At 36.7% G+C, this 14551-nt stretch overlaps 2 protein-coding genes across 3 annotated transcripts; both read right to left on the reverse strand.

The window, feature by feature from the left end:
* Positions 1-12: 12 nt before the first annotated feature.
* On the reverse strand, positions 13-2126 carry LOC149922396 (dual oxidase maturation factor 1-like). Its single transcript, XM_090162289.1, has 8 exons — positions 1910-2126; positions 1476-1706; positions 1256-1409; positions 984-1195; positions 610-726; positions 461-549; positions 210-391; positions 13-148 (listed from the first exon to the last, which is right to left on the reverse strand). Exons 1-8 carry the CDS (start codon positions 2124-2126, stop codon positions 67-69), a joined length of 1284 nt encoding a protein of 427 aa, XP_090018415.1. The 3' UTR covers positions 13-66.
* A 5086-nt stretch (positions 2127-7212) lies between these two features.
* Positions 7213-9406, reverse strand: LOC149922397 (G kinase-anchoring protein 1-A-like). 2 transcript variants are annotated; one of them, XM_090162766.1, is made up of 10 exons: positions 9191-9406; positions 8958-9121; positions 8764-8892; positions 8623-8697; positions 8275-8565; positions 8112-8213; positions 7988-8051; positions 7855-7925; positions 7719-7793; positions 7213-7548 (listed from the first exon to the last, which is right to left on the reverse strand). In XM_090162766.1, the coding sequence occupies exons 2-10, from the start codon at positions 9117-9119 to the stop codon at positions 7510-7512; spliced, it is 1008 nt and encodes a 335-aa protein (XP_090018892.1). In that variant the 5' UTR covers positions 9120-9121; positions 9191-9406; the 3' UTR covers positions 7213-7509. The 2 variants fall into 2 exon arrangements, with proteins under 2 accessions (XP_090018892.1, XP_090018891.1); XM_090162765.1 differs by having other exon boundaries at positions 8958-9406.
* Between the last annotated feature and the right edge of the window lie 5145 nt (positions 9407-14551).

Below are 14551 nucleotides of genomic sequence, written 5' to 3' on the forward strand. Positions count from 1 at the left end.
TATTTTATTAGTAAAATTTTGTGAATCTTGTAAATTTATCAATGGAAATTTGTCTTGTGTGGGTTTTTAGGCAACCAATACTGTAGTGTAATCTTCATTTCCAGGTCTGTTATCAGGTGATTCATCCTCTTCTCCTATGGGATCGCACCTTTGGATGGAACGAAACGTGTTAATTTTTTTTTTATAAATTTTCCCTCTAAAAAAACAACCTGTGCAAAGCAATATTTTCGTAAACGGGGTCACCTTCGTCGTAGGTAGGATTGGCAAACATTTTGCCCCTAGGTGGAACCGCGGGTGGATTTCCCGAAGATGTGGCGGCACTGGCGGGGCCACGAGTCGGTTTCCGCTGGAGACGTTCGGAGAACGTCCGTTTCCGTAGTCCGTAAACGTCCTGTGTTGCAATAAAAAAATTTACGAAACAATTCCTAGTAACATCTCTCTCAGGAACGTTAAAACCCACCGGATGTTCTTGGGGTATTTCTTGACTCCTGTTATTATCGCTTATCTCGTGCACATCCTTATCTCGTTTGGGTTTGAGGTCCTGGGGGTCTGCGATATAAATATTCTTTTTACCCATGGCTTATTTAGAACCGATGTTCATGGGGTTACCTGCGTAGAATTCCTCGTAATCTTGTAAAACGTCCAATCCGAAAAAGGTAGCGATAAAGTCGGGCTCCCTGTGGTCCAGAATGAAAATGGCAATTCCCAGACACACGCATAAGAGTCCTGTAACGAAAACTAAATTTCAGTTGCTTGTTTCAAATAAAATCACAGTCACACTATTGCTTGAAACAACTAGGTTTCATAGCGAGTTTCTATAAATTTCATTGGTCAAAACTGGCAATCAAACCGATCTAACCTCGGCTATGGCCTAGTGTACATAGAGTCATGTATTTGTACCCCGCCGTTCCGCATTAGCACAACTCTAAGTTAAACCTGCCTAGTGCGACTGTGAGTATTGTGGGTTTGAACCGGCGCTTTACCGGTAAGTAGAGTTAAGTAGAATGACCATCCGTATTGAAACTCTAAAACACCGCCCTCGAAGGGTATTTTGAGGGGTAGAAAGTTTCGAATACTTGCGAACAGAATGTTGGCGATCAAAAGAGAACAACCGGTCAGGAATAAGTAGAAAGCGCCGTATCGAACGACCATCATGAAGAGTATATTAGAAAGGGCCCATAGAGAAAAGGCTAACCTGTTTAACATATTTATAATTGTTCGTGGTAATTACTTGGAAGTTCAATGCAAACTTTACCATAACATAATGTGCGAGTACCATCCAGCGGTTCTGTAGTGTCGTCCATATCTCATACCTTCCCCGTCGAAAGTGAAGTACTCGGCGATCCATAGTATGGGATAAGGAAGACCCTTCACTTGGGCTGCTCGAAATTCGCGTTGTATTCTTCCAGCTAATGGTTTTTGGGCGTATAGTTTAGTTTATTTCATGGTAAAGTCTTCCTTGGCACCTTCCTTACCTTGGGGTCCAAAACCATTCCGTCCCTGGGCCCACTCCCAAGAAAATCGTTCGTTGTAGTTGATAGTTTCATTCAGTTGCTTTCGAGGAAGACCCAACAGGGTGATGTTGACGCTCCTCAGACCAATCTTAACAGTTATAGAGGCGTTTATTTCTTTGTGCGTGAAGGCCTTGTACTGCGTCATTGTGTGTTTCAATCGGGCTACTTCAAACTCCTGTCCAAAATTTGAAACTACGAAAATATTATTTTATCAACACCTTCGTTAAGCATATGTTACTCGTGTTCAAGGCAATGGTGTAGCCCAGATTTTTGTTCGGGGAGTGGGTAACTAGCACATTAATCATTTTGTTCATACAACCACACATTTCGTGGAGGGGAAGAGACATGTGCCCATGTGTCCCTTTCTAGCTATGTAAAAGACTAAGACATCTTACCAAGAATGAAAGCGCCAATGAAGAGGCTCGTAAAGATTCGAATGGTAACGTACAACCGCTGTATGCCTCGAACTCCGGGGATAACCACCAAAAACGAGAAACCCAAAATACAGAAACAAAATATAATTCCGTAGACCAATATATCCTCGAAGACTGGAGATTTGTTATCAGGGTATAAAGTTGGGTAACCCTCGACTCTAAACGCTCCATAGGCCATTTTTGAAGACGTTATAGCTCTCTAATATTTCGCGCAATGATAATATTTTCATAGTTCCGCCGAGACTGTATCATTGAAACGGAACTGCCGTTTCCGCAATTTTTTTAGACTCGTTACACATATGATATATTGCGCGCAGCCTTAGTGACTAAGAATTAAATACACTAGGCAAAAGCGACAATGAAAATTAGCCAAATCTTCTCAGGACAGGAATGCTACACGATAAAGCAACAAACCCACTTGGGGGTTGGAAGGGGGAGCCCAGCACGAGAAACGCTCCAGATTTAGTAGGGTTTACCAGAAATCTATATTATTGTTTCATAAAAAGTTTGTCACTTTGTAGAATATTTTACTGAGAGCTAGTAACAAAGTGACGTCATCAAAAGAAGAAAATCTCCCCCTAGCGAGGCGCTGTCAAAGGCTGCGTGTGACGCGAGCGAGTGGACCCAAAACCGTGATGAAGCCCGTAATGCAGTCTGTCGTGTGAATAGCTCTCAGAAAAACTTTTGCATGTGAAGAAGAGGAAGTGTCACACTTATGATACAATATTATACACTTATGGGTTTACTTTTAAGAACTTCCAATGAGTTCGATCGTTACTAAAAAATCCTACAATGTTAGGAATGACCTCGCTATAAATCATATGAGGGACTCGAGGGAGCGTTAAATATTGGAACCTTTTGTGGGAAGGGGGGGGGGGGAGAACGACGACGCCCCGAAAAAATAACGGTTATAATTATTCCATTTAAGTTGATAATTTCCACTAAAATAGGATAGTTTTTTTTGGAAAAAACCACTTTACCATGAGTTACGTAATCATTGTGATTTATTGTTTGCAGCGGTTGAGTCGCTACGTGTCTCCATACCAGCTAAAAGACTCATTCTGGTACTAGCATAAGTAACATTATACCTCTAAGTATGACATTAATATTTTTTTAATACATCCTTTATTCACAGTGACGCCAAAGGTTTTTTTAAATAGCACCCCTCGGTAGAGGCGCCGCGAACTAATCTAACCCAACTTGCGTTAACGTGATATTCCGGGAATTTGGAGCAAGATTTTGAATAGACCACAACCACGCCGACGCCGACCGTTTTCTCGGCGAGCCGCCGCGGTTTATAATATTTTTTAATAGGGCTTCCAGATTTTCCGTTGATATCAGTCTCTTTGCAGCTTTAGCAAAAATTTAGTTCTTTCTTTATTACATTTCAATTATTACCTTGGTAGTGCAAATAAAAGAAAGTTTATTTTCTAGGTGTTTACGCGAACGTCTTAAGCTAAAACGTCCTACAATGAAAACAAAATTTCATATTAACGCCGCGCCACGCCGATAAATGTTGGTTTAGCCGCAGTCAGTGGCGTAGCCAGGGGGTGGGTCACAGGGGCACATGCCCCCCCCCGAAACGTATGGTCGTACGTACAAATATTTTTATTTTTTTACTTTTTTTTCAATGGCGTGCACCCCCCGAAACAAAATCCTGGCTACGCCACTGAGCCGCACTATGGTTATGCAACAGACAATTTTTTTTGGAAAACTGAATTTGAACTCTTGACTCCTTTTGGATGACCAATAGAAAAATTCAAATCACAAAGGGGGTTAAGCTTCTGGGTTACAAAGTTGTTAGTCGTTTTACTGATTTATCTTTGGTGAAGAAAGGATGTAGTAGGAAATGCATGAGTAAGGCTACAAGGTTAGTGTCATACTTAGAGGTATTTTGTTAAAATATATATTTTTTTAAAAGCATATGCATTGTGGCCTGAAAGTGTAGTCAAAATCGTTTACCCACTTTCTGCTATAAAGCTCTCTGAATTCGAATAAATTATGTCGTTCTATTCGCGAGTCACGACCGAAACGAGTCTAGGTGGCGTAACGGCGCTAGCTTCTTTGAGACAGTGCCTCTGATCAAAGACAGTATATATCCCTAAGGGATATATACCAGTGATGTTCCGGACGGTACAATTGTACTTTTTTAGTACGTTTTGAAATTTGAAGTACAAAAATACGCTTTGGATTTTTTTCAACGTATTTAGTACGTTTTTATTATTTTCAATGCCAAAATACAATTTTGGAATAAATGAATGGTTTTTATTACGTTATGAAAATTTTCGTATATAAATAAAAACGATTCTCGCGCAAAGAGTGGTCAACCATTGAAATACCCCAAATATTCCCCGTTTTTCACTCATTCAAAGTTAGTTGCACAGTAGGTGGTTTACAAAAATTACACCTGAAATACAGGCAGACTGCCAGTGGCACTTGGCAGTGGCCAGGTGGTTGTTCAAAGCTTATCAAACGGGGGTCAGTTAATATCCGGTAGTAGAATGGGGAAACTCGGCCCTAGCCGGGGATTCGGGGAATAAAAGATCTTACAAAAGAATGTGTTATCTCTTATTGAAGTGTCCCAACTTTCCCTCACTCTCCCGCCTTTTTCTGTTGATTGTTAAGTTCTTCTAATCCTCCCCTATATAAGTAGCTAATAGCTATGTGATGAGGGGAGTGGAAGAGGAATGCAGTAGAAACTAAGTCAATACCTTTCCAAACGAGAGGGGTTCCCCCATTTGTTATTATACTGTCTACCACGAACAGCTGAAAATTTGTTGGTCAAGTTTACTATCTCTTTTCTAATTTCCGGGTATTCTGGTCTTTGTGAGGGGGGGGGGTGGGGTAAACTTTGGTCCTTTCGAGGATGTACTTATACGTAATTAACAAGTGACATCAGTCAATTCTACTCTGACATTTTGACTCTGATATGCTTAATCTAGTAGTCCAGTCCACCACACTTTAATTCAAACGCCAAAACTAAAAGCATCAAAGCTTTTGAGCTCATATGTTTTCAATTTTGTTGCTAGTTTCTCTTTAAATTCGCAGTTCAATGTTATTACGAAAGTTTAGCTACTTGAAAGTTCAATTATGGATCGATTTTTAATTTAAACTAAAACAAAAACAACCAAAGTGCTCTTATTGAATAAAACAGACGGTGACGATTGCGACGAACCAGGAGTATCCGGATACACTAAACCAAAGAGACAGATAATTGCCGATGTTTTCCAAGAAGAAATACTAGGTGATGCAGAATCGTCCGATTCTAATTCCTACTTTAGAAATAGCGCTAAACGGATCATGGAATACAAAGAATTCCAAGACTTTGTGAAAGTTGAACCTCATAAGCTATTAACACCTTGCCAAACGCGTTGCCTCTCTTTAGGAGCTGTGGTTTCTAGAATGCTTGAACAATGGCCGGCTCTAATACTTTTTTTTTCAATCGGCTGCCCTAGAGGACAAAGTAGCTTCGGCTGCAACAATTCTTAATGCATTGAGAAACCCAACGAACAAATTATACTACAGTTTTTTAAATTAAATTTTAGGTCACATTAACAAAATGAACCTTATTTTTCAAAGCGAATCTCCAAGGATCACAAAACTGCACACAGAGATTAAACGATGCTGAGAAATTTTTTGCAAAAAAATATGTTGATGAAACTTCCGTCAGTAACATTTGTCCAAAAAATAAATCTCCCACAAACGTCTATATCGGTACCAAAGCAGAAATAATGATTTGTGAAGTAAAAATTTGCCCAAACGATTTAACGATGTTTTACGAGGAGCTGTGCTCCCAAATTAAATCCCGATTTTCATTCGATGATCTTTTTTTAACGAAAATATCGTGTTTGTAACCATAAATCGCCGTATCTGGGGAGGTAGCGAGTCTTGTCCCTTTAGCTACGCAATTTCCCAACTAAGTTTCCGCTAAAGAATTAGAAACTCTAAAGGAAGAGTGGAGAATGCTGCCAAATTTTGATTGTTTACAAAATCTAGGAAATAGTGATGAATCACTAGAGGGATTTTGGAATAAAGTTGGCCAATTTAAAAATTCATTAGGAAATCAAATGTTCCCTACACTCGCTCGTTTTTCAAAAGCGCTCATTTCTTTGCCGCACTCAAGTGCTAACGTTGAGAGAGTGTTTTCACACTACAAACTAATTAAAAGCGATCAGAGAAATTTGTTATCAACAAAAACTTGTAATTCCCTCATTTTAACTAAAGAGCTTATTGGAAAAACCACAACAGATAGATCTTGTTTTAACTGGGAGCCGCCGAGTCGTTGTTTGATTAAGAAAGCAATTCCCCCTGATCTTTAATTCGAACTTTATGTCTAAACAATTACATGATACCTGAAATTATGCCAAAAATTTGTATTCAATTATTCATTATTTCATTATCGTATTAAACATTTATAAATTGCTATTGGAGTTATTCTTTTTAATTAAATTAAAATTCGCGCCTATTTTATAGATATTTCTTGCCATTTCGTTTGAATTTTAAAAAAAATGGCGCCTTTTCCGTGTGAAAACTCTAGATGGCGCTCGCAGCGTCGACTAAAATACGTAAAGTACGTTTGCTCCTCAGAAAGTACGTTTTGTTTAGGGTAGAAAATACTTTCTTAAATCTAACAGGAACATCACTGATATATACTGTCTCTATGCTCTGATCTAGTGTCTGCTACAGACAAATTAAAAAATCACAAGAACGTTTTTCTTAAATAAACTTATCAAAATATAAGCAAAACGATGCAAAAATTATATAATTATTTATAAAATAAAATTTACGAATAAGGATGAGGAAAACTAACAGCGTCTGCTTTAACCGTTAATTAAGGTTTAAAGGTTTTATGGTTGCCGTCTTCCACACCCTTTTGTAACAGGGCGGCTCAAAAAGAGCACATTATCTAGGTTTCAATGGCGAACCAAGGGGGGCGAAGTGATAGTTTTCAATGGCGAACCAAGGGGGGCGAAGTGATAGTTTTCAATGGCGAACCAAGGGGGGCGTAGCGATAGTTTTCAGTGGCGAATATGATTTCAGCTATTTCTTCATACATTCAGTTGATGAGTATTAAGGAAGATGTTGCTATGTTACTCAACATACTCTTTAAAGTAATACCTAATAACTTAATATGTTATGTGAATTTCCTTTCAGGTGATGCCCCATGCTCCAATACTCTAAAAATTAAAACAAAAAATAATTATTTTAACTTTTTATTAATAAAACAATATAATACAAGAAATGTACACCAGTGGAACTATTTGGGTAAAAGGAAATTATAAGCTTAATATAAAAAGAAAGCCTTTTCACCCAAATTTCAAATTTATATTTAAAAAATGAAGTAGTAAGTTAGTAACCAAAATAAATGGTATTTCCTTTTAAAAGAAATTAGATTAACTAATTTTGAAAACAAATAAAAAAATAAAAAGCACTTTTAAATCAATTTACTTTTAAACCAAAAAAAAATGAAAAACCTATTCGAAATATCCCTGGATATTAGAGAATGTAAAAGCGGTTTTTCAGGTACATTATACAAAAGTCAATGATGATAAAGGTTTTTCCTAGGACCCTTTCACTTCCTTACTGTCTTTCTTTCCACCCTAAAATTGAGTAAATTCACAAAAGTTACATTTTCAATATTTTTAATTAATAGCTATGATCATACAATATCAAGTTTTTAGTTAAAAAATGTAATTTAAAGAGTTCGTTAACTTTTTGCAAACTTTTAAGGTACATTTCCTTTCACTCTCTAATTGTCCTTTACCATTACCTGTTTTTTGAGATCGCTTTGCAACTGATGAACTTTGGACCTTTCTTGTTCCAATGCTACGCTTAGTTTGCTAACCTATTAAATATAATTTAGTGTATTAGCTTATATTTAAATAATACAACGTTTAAAAAATTACCTCCTTAGCTAATTCATCTTTAATTTGTAAAAGTTCTTCGACTTGAACTAATATTTCAGCTTTCTCACTAACTATAAATTAATTGTGTTAGCTAAGGGTCTATTAGCCGAATATGCTAATCAAAATTAATTACTTTCTCCCTGAGCGAGAATATTACACAACTTTCTATTCCTCTGTTTAGCAGCTTTGAGCGTAGACTAAAACAATATTTAATAATTAAGTTTAATTATGAAACGCGTGGAAAATATTTAACACACCTTTAATTCTTCATTTTCAATTTGTAATTCCTCAATTATCTTCTCCTTTTGATCTAAAACTTCCCTTAACTCCAAACTCCTAGCATGATCAGCTATGAAAGGCTAAAATAATACTTCTCAAAGTTAATTACTTAAGGTTTAGTTATATAATATGACACCACACCTCATTCCTCTTGTAAGCATCCTTCCTATCTTCTTTTTGAACTATTTTAGTTACATCCTCATCTAGTTTATCAAAAAAGTCTGTTTCCGAAACAGATGTCTTGCTAAGTTCTTGGGGTGGTTCGCTTGATACAGGTGTTGTATTTGTAAGGGCAGCTTCCATTTGTGAAGGTAAAAGGTTTTGGAACTGTTCTAAACTAAGTGTGGCTGGTTTTTCCTTTTTGGAACTACTTTTCTTCTTCTTTTTAGATTGGTCCCCACTTGCTTTCTCAACTTCATCTGTACCATTAACCTAAAAGATGTTGTACTTAGCAAGCAGTTACTTGATAGTATCATTTCAGAGAATTACTTTTCCTTCTTCCAATTCCATTTTACTCAACAAAAGGGCCTTTTCCAAGTCTTGTTGGTAGACATCGGTAACAAACTTTAAAATTAAACAAGGACATTTAACTACAGTTGCCAAGAGGACTAGTTTTAGGGAAGGCGGCACCTGGTCATCGCTGTGTTTCCATTCTTCCCACTGTTCTTCCTTAGGTTTTGGAACGGAGGATTTATTAGGCACTGTTGCGGCATTTGCTTTATTTTTCTGCTTGGCTGTTCCAATGAACATACTTTGGAGCTATTTTTGGAAATATGGGTTAAACGCCAGTTTAACTTATTGGAAGGGTATTTTTACAAGACAACCTGAGCAGCTTCATTCACTGGGGTTTTCTTCTTTTTCTTATTCTTGGCTTGTGCAGCAGCTGCCTGATTGTTTACCTTTTTAATCGGCTTTTTAGTATCAGAGTCTGATAAATCATCCTCAACTTGGAGTACGGAAAATCGCGATGCTAGAGCAACTGCCATGTCTTTATAAAGTAATGTATCCGAAAAAAATCTGGATTGACTTTCTAAAGTTTTTATTACACGAATGTTACCCTTTAATCTGATGTGTTGGTAAGCCTTGTTGTCGAGAAACGTAAAATATTATTTTACCCCTTTCGTTTTCAGTTGTAGTTTTATTTTTATTAATGATTTTTTGTCAAATGAAGCACTCGGCTAGTATACGGTCTTGCAACAAGTTGACAACTTACGTTGGCAGTGAAAAATGAAAATAAATGCGTATCGTTAATCCGATATCAAAACAACCGTAGTACGGGTAGGGTACGACTAAAACAAGGAAAACAAGGAAAACCCGGAAAACGAGGAAATCGAGAAAATTGAAGGAAAGCTACCAAATAGTAGTATGAGGGCTTGGTCACACCGCGCCCAGCAAGTAAACCGCGGATAATAATACACGAGGAATTTTTGCCGTGCGATAAACAAACGACGGAAAAATTAAATTACTATAATTTTTGTGTAATTAAGGGTGTTTATGAAGCAGCTAAATGCTAATTTTACGATACTTTAAATATAAAATTTGAAATTCGTAATTATAACATTTGGTTGCTAAATCGAGGAATATAGTAAACCGAGGAATTTTTAAATCATCTACAATCTCCGTCGCATCGGGCGATAGATGCCGCTAGTCCTGCAAATGGAGAAACCACGGAAAAATTAAATTACGAGTGTATACGAGTAATTAAGTTTGCTTTTTAAGATTCTAAATGCTAATTTTTGCGTTCTCGTCCCTACGATACTTTAAATTTAAATCAGAAATTTGTAATTATAACATTTGGTTGCTAAATCACGGCAAATATTAAAACGAGGAAAAATGAAATTTTTCGAATTTGAGAGTAATAAAAGCTATTTATTAACCATTTAAATGTTAATTCGAGTTTCTCGTACTTACGATGTATTAATATAAATCAGAAATACGTTGCTAAAACCATTTTCTTTGAAAACCCGGAAAATCTAAAGCGAGTAAAACGAGGATTTTATTAAATCATATACAATCACCATCACGTCGTGCGATAGATGCCGCTAGTCGTCCGGCGGCTGAATATTTCATTCTAAGCGTTTTCCTTCAAATGTACAAACCACGGAAAAATTAAATTACGATAATATTTCAGTATTTAAGAGTGTTTATGAACCAGATAAATGATAATTGTACGTTCTAGTGCCTTAGACAATTTAAATATAAAATTAGAAATTTGTAATTATAACATTTGGTTGCTAAATCGAGGAATATAGTAAAACAAGGAATTTTTGCGAGCGACTAAATCCCGGATTTTTTAATCATATACAATCGCCGTCACGTCGTGCGATAAATGCCGCTAGTTGTCCGGCGGCTGAATATTTCATTCAAAATGTGTTCCTTCAAATGGAGAAACCACGAAAAAATTAAATTACGATAATTTTCGAGTAATTAAGGGTGTTTATGAAGCAGCTAAATGCTAATTTAACGATACTTTAAATATAAAATCTGAAATTCGTAATTATAACATTTGGACGCTAAATCGAGGAATATGGTAAAACGAAGAGAAAAAACTTTAAAAATAAATAAATATCAAAGGAGCTGGTACTTCATCGATATAAAATGTATTTATTAGAATTTTCGGGAGCTTTCAGACCGTGGTCCTTCGTCAGCCGTTACATCGTTAATAGAGAAAAAAAGTATACGAAATTATTTATTTATTTATTTATTGAACATTTTAATTTTAAATTGTCTCTCTCAAGCCTTCATTACGAGGAATTGACTAAAACCCGGACTTTTCCGTTTTATACAATCGAAAACCTGGGTTTTCTTAACGCTACCACGTAGCCTATTAATACTTCCGTAGCCTCGACAAGTTTGGTCAGCTTCGACGTCTTAGATCAAAAGTTATGGCGCTTCGGAATCCGCGACCAACCAATATTTCGGTATTAATCGACGCTTTTACCCATGATTCCTTTCGAAAACCTGAGTTTTCTTAACGCTACCACGTAGCCTATTAATACTTCCGTAGCCTCGACAAGTTTGGTCAACTTCGACGTCTTAGATCAAAAGTTATGACGCTTCGGAATCCGCGACCAACCAATATTTCGGTATTAATCGACGCTTTTACCCATGATTCCTTTCGAAAACCTGAGTTTTCTTAACGCTACCACGTAGCCTATTAATACTTCCGTAGCCTCGACAAGTTTGGTCAACTTCGACGTCTTAGATCAAAAGTTATGGCGCTTCGGAATCCGCGACCAACCAATATTTCGGTATTAATCGACGCTTTTACCCATGATTCCTTTCGAAAACCTGGGTTTTCTTAACGCTACCACGTAGCCTATTAATACTTCCGTAGCCTCGACAAGTTTGGTCAACTTCGACGTCTTAGATCAAAAGTTATGGCGCTTCGGAATCCGCGACCAACCAATATTTCGGTATTAATCGACGCTTTTACCCATGATTCCTTTCGAAAACCTGAGTTTTCTTAACGCTACCACGTAGCCTATTAATACTTCCGTAGCCTCGACAAGTTTGGTCAACTTCGACGTCTTAGATCAAAAGTTATGGCGCTTCGGAATCCGCGACCAACCAATATTTCGGTATTAATCGACGCTTTTACCCATGATTCCTTTCGAAAACCTGAGTTTTCTTAACGCTACCACGTAGCCTATTAATACTTCCGTAGCCTCGACAAGTTTGGTCAACTTCGACGTCTTAGATCAAAAGTTATGGCGCTTCGGAATCCGCGACCAACCAATATTTCGGTATTAATCGACGCTTTTACCCATGATTCCTTTCGAAAACCTGGGTTTTCTTAACGCTACCACGTAGCCTATTAATACTTCCGTAGCCTCGACAAGTTTGGTCAACTTCGACGTCTTAGATCAAAAGTTATGGCGCTTCGGAATCCGCGACCAACCAATATTTCGGTATTAATCGACGCTTTTACCCATGATTCCTTTCGAAAACCTGAGTTTTCTTAACGCTACCACGTAGCCTATTAATACTTCTGTAGCCTCGACAAGTTTGGTCAACTTCGACGTCTTAGATCAAAAGTTATGGCGCTTCGGAATCCGCGACCAACCAATATTTCGGTATTAATCGACGCTTTTACCCATGATTCCTTTCGAAAACCTGAGTTTTCTTAACGCTACCACGTAGCCTATTAATACTTCCGTAGCCTCGACAAGTTTGGTCAACATCGACGTCCTAGATCAAAAGTTGTATCAAAAGTATCGCGGAAAGAGTAAAACGAGAATAAATGAAATTAATAATAAAACGAGGAAAAATGAATTATACGAATTTCAGAATAATTAAAGCTATTTATTAACCATTTAAATGTTAATTCGAGTTTCTCATTCTTACGGTACATTAATGTAAATCAGAAATACGTTGATAAACCCATTTTGATAATAATTTTTTTAAATCACAATAATGATTAAACATTAATCTATGACTAAGGCACGTCCTATTACTCGCTTTTGAGCAATTGGAACTAAAAAATCGTTTTTAATTGTAGCAATTTCTTTTTAATGGCGGCCAATTTATATTAAATCCCTATATAACGGGCTTCGGCACCGCTTTGCGTTCGCTTGCTCTCGTGTCTCGCGTAGCCTTTACAAACAGCGATTATCTTACAGTGATGACGTCACTACATTAATAATAGCTATCAGTTAAATATTTCCCAAAGAGTCATACCATATTGAAGAATATTATAAACGTATGACATAACTAACTGCGTTTATTGACAACCTCTAGCAACTGTTTTTACATGGGCTTTTCCTTCAGTACCTCGCGACTGCAAGGAGTTATATATTTCGTAGAAACAATGGATTTAATCTTTAGGTATATAATATAGTCTATAGAAGCGGGAAATTTAAACATACGTGGGAGATTTAAAAAGATAGCATTATGAAACAACTTACAAGTTAGTCTTACATGAGCTTAGTATAAGCTCTTGTAAAGCGACTTGGCACAAAGTTTGAGCATTGTGGTATTTACTTCCGGGTGCAGTTCTCTGGTATACGAAATTTAATCTACTCAGAGAAAGCTGCCAGCCTCTTTTTCTTTCATTTTATTACAGGTATAGTTAACCATTTCGTAAAATGCTAAAGTCCACTGATTATGGAATTCAAATTCTTTCTCTACTGTAATTGAATGGTCGTCATAACAGATCCAACCTTCAGTCTTTTTTACGTATGTTATATAATGGCCAATTTTAGCGCGATGACCTTTTCGTATAATACAACTTTTCAAAGCGTATTTAGAACCTACTACGCTAATTTCGTCACTTAAATGGCACGATAAGTCATTTAAAAATTCACGGTTCTCATTTCGTTGGCAAAAACATAAAAGAACTCGTTTTAAAGAGGGTTTTATTTTTTCTACGTGTTTTGTCAGCTGATCACAAGTACCACACATTTTGTCCTCGGTTTTACCTTTAATATGATAATTTATGTGATCAATTACTGTTGGTTGGGTATCATTTGGCTGAACAATAAATCCACGGGAAAATACTTGGTTAATTTCTATCTCAGAATCGCAAGTGAGACAACTACTTATAATGGCCGTGTTTGTTAAACTTTCATCTGGAATTGAATTTTGTAGATATAACTGTATGAATTCAAATGGATCATGTTGTTCGCCTACAGATAATGAGTTTGTTTTCCACTCTATTACACCTAGAATATGCTTTACTTTAGCTTCTTCAATCGCTTTAGTCTGTTTAGAACAAAATTCCAACAAGAATGTTTTTAGGTTTTCATCGAGCACGGATTCGGGTGATAATAATTTAACTTCTAAAACTGCTTGAATCGTGGACGAAAACCAACAATTTTGATATCTATTAACTATACCCCTTCGTATTATATTTTGACAAAACAAACATTGCGTTATTTTACCATCAGTGTTTGGAAAACGCATGCATTCCTCGTGAAAGTCGTTTTCGCATAATTCGCATCGGACGCAAAGGCGAGTTCTAGTTGGACAGTAACAAATACAGTTAAACGGATTTGGTTTCTCACAAGAAGTTTTATTCTTTTCAAATTTGCGACTCAATTTAGTATATTTAACATATTTCGGCTCTAAAGTAGATTTTATTATCTCATTGCCATTGATTAGTTCAACCGTGCTAGAAGCTTTTTCGTTTTTGTTTGATGTCTCTAATTTACTTGAAGCTGCTATTTTTTCGATTTGAGAACGCAAACCAATTTCAGTTTCAGGTCCTACGGAAGTTTCATCTCCTTTAAAACGGGCATAAAATCTTCGCCCAGCTTGTTCGATGTCTTTTTTAGGCACATTTAAATCAGTGGCGATCGTTCTCCAGAAACACATGGTTTCGCATACTTTTAAACCTTCATCTTTATAATCCCTTTCCAAAATTTTGTAAACAAGTAATGCAATATCTTCATTTCTTATAAAGCAATAATCTTTTGGT

Source organism: Leiobunum rupestre, chromosome 11, assembly GCF_980474605.1.
Source record: "Leiobunum rupestre chromosome 11, qqLeiRupe1.1.hap1, whole genome shotgun sequence".
NCBI lineage: Eukaryota > Metazoa > Arthropoda > Arachnida > Opiliones > Sclerosomatidae > Leiobunum > Leiobunum rupestre.

What these genes read in the sequence shown, in the direction of transcription:
- LOC149922396 (XM_090162289.1), bottom strand. Translation starts at nt 2,126, where the DNA reads ATGGCCTATGGAGCGTTTAGAGTCGAGGGTTACCCAACTTTATACCCT. An exon ending in GAATGGTTTTGGACCCCAAG is followed by an intron (nt 1,410 to 1,475) that starts GTAAGGAAGGTG and finishes AAAAACCATTAG; the next exon opens with CTGGAAGAATACAACGCGAA. An exon ending in TACTCGCACATTATGTTATG is followed by an intron (nt 1,196 to 1,255) that starts GTAAAGTTTGCA and finishes TATGTTAAACAG; the next exon opens with GTTAGCCTTTTCTCTATGGG.
- LOC149922397 (XM_090162766.1), bottom strand. Translation starts at nt 9,119, where the DNA reads ATGGCAGTTGCTCTAGCATCGCGATTTTCCGTACTCCAAGTTGAGGAT. An exon ending in CAGTGAATGAAGCTGCTCAG is followed by an intron (nt 8,893 to 8,957) that starts GTTGTCTTGTAA and finishes TTCCAAAAATAG; the next exon opens with CTCCAAAGTATGTTCATTGG. An exon ending in ATGCTTACAAGAGGAATGAG is followed by an intron (nt 8,214 to 8,274) that starts GTGTGGTGTCAT and finishes GTATTATTTTAG; the next exon opens with CCTTTCATAGCTGATCATGC.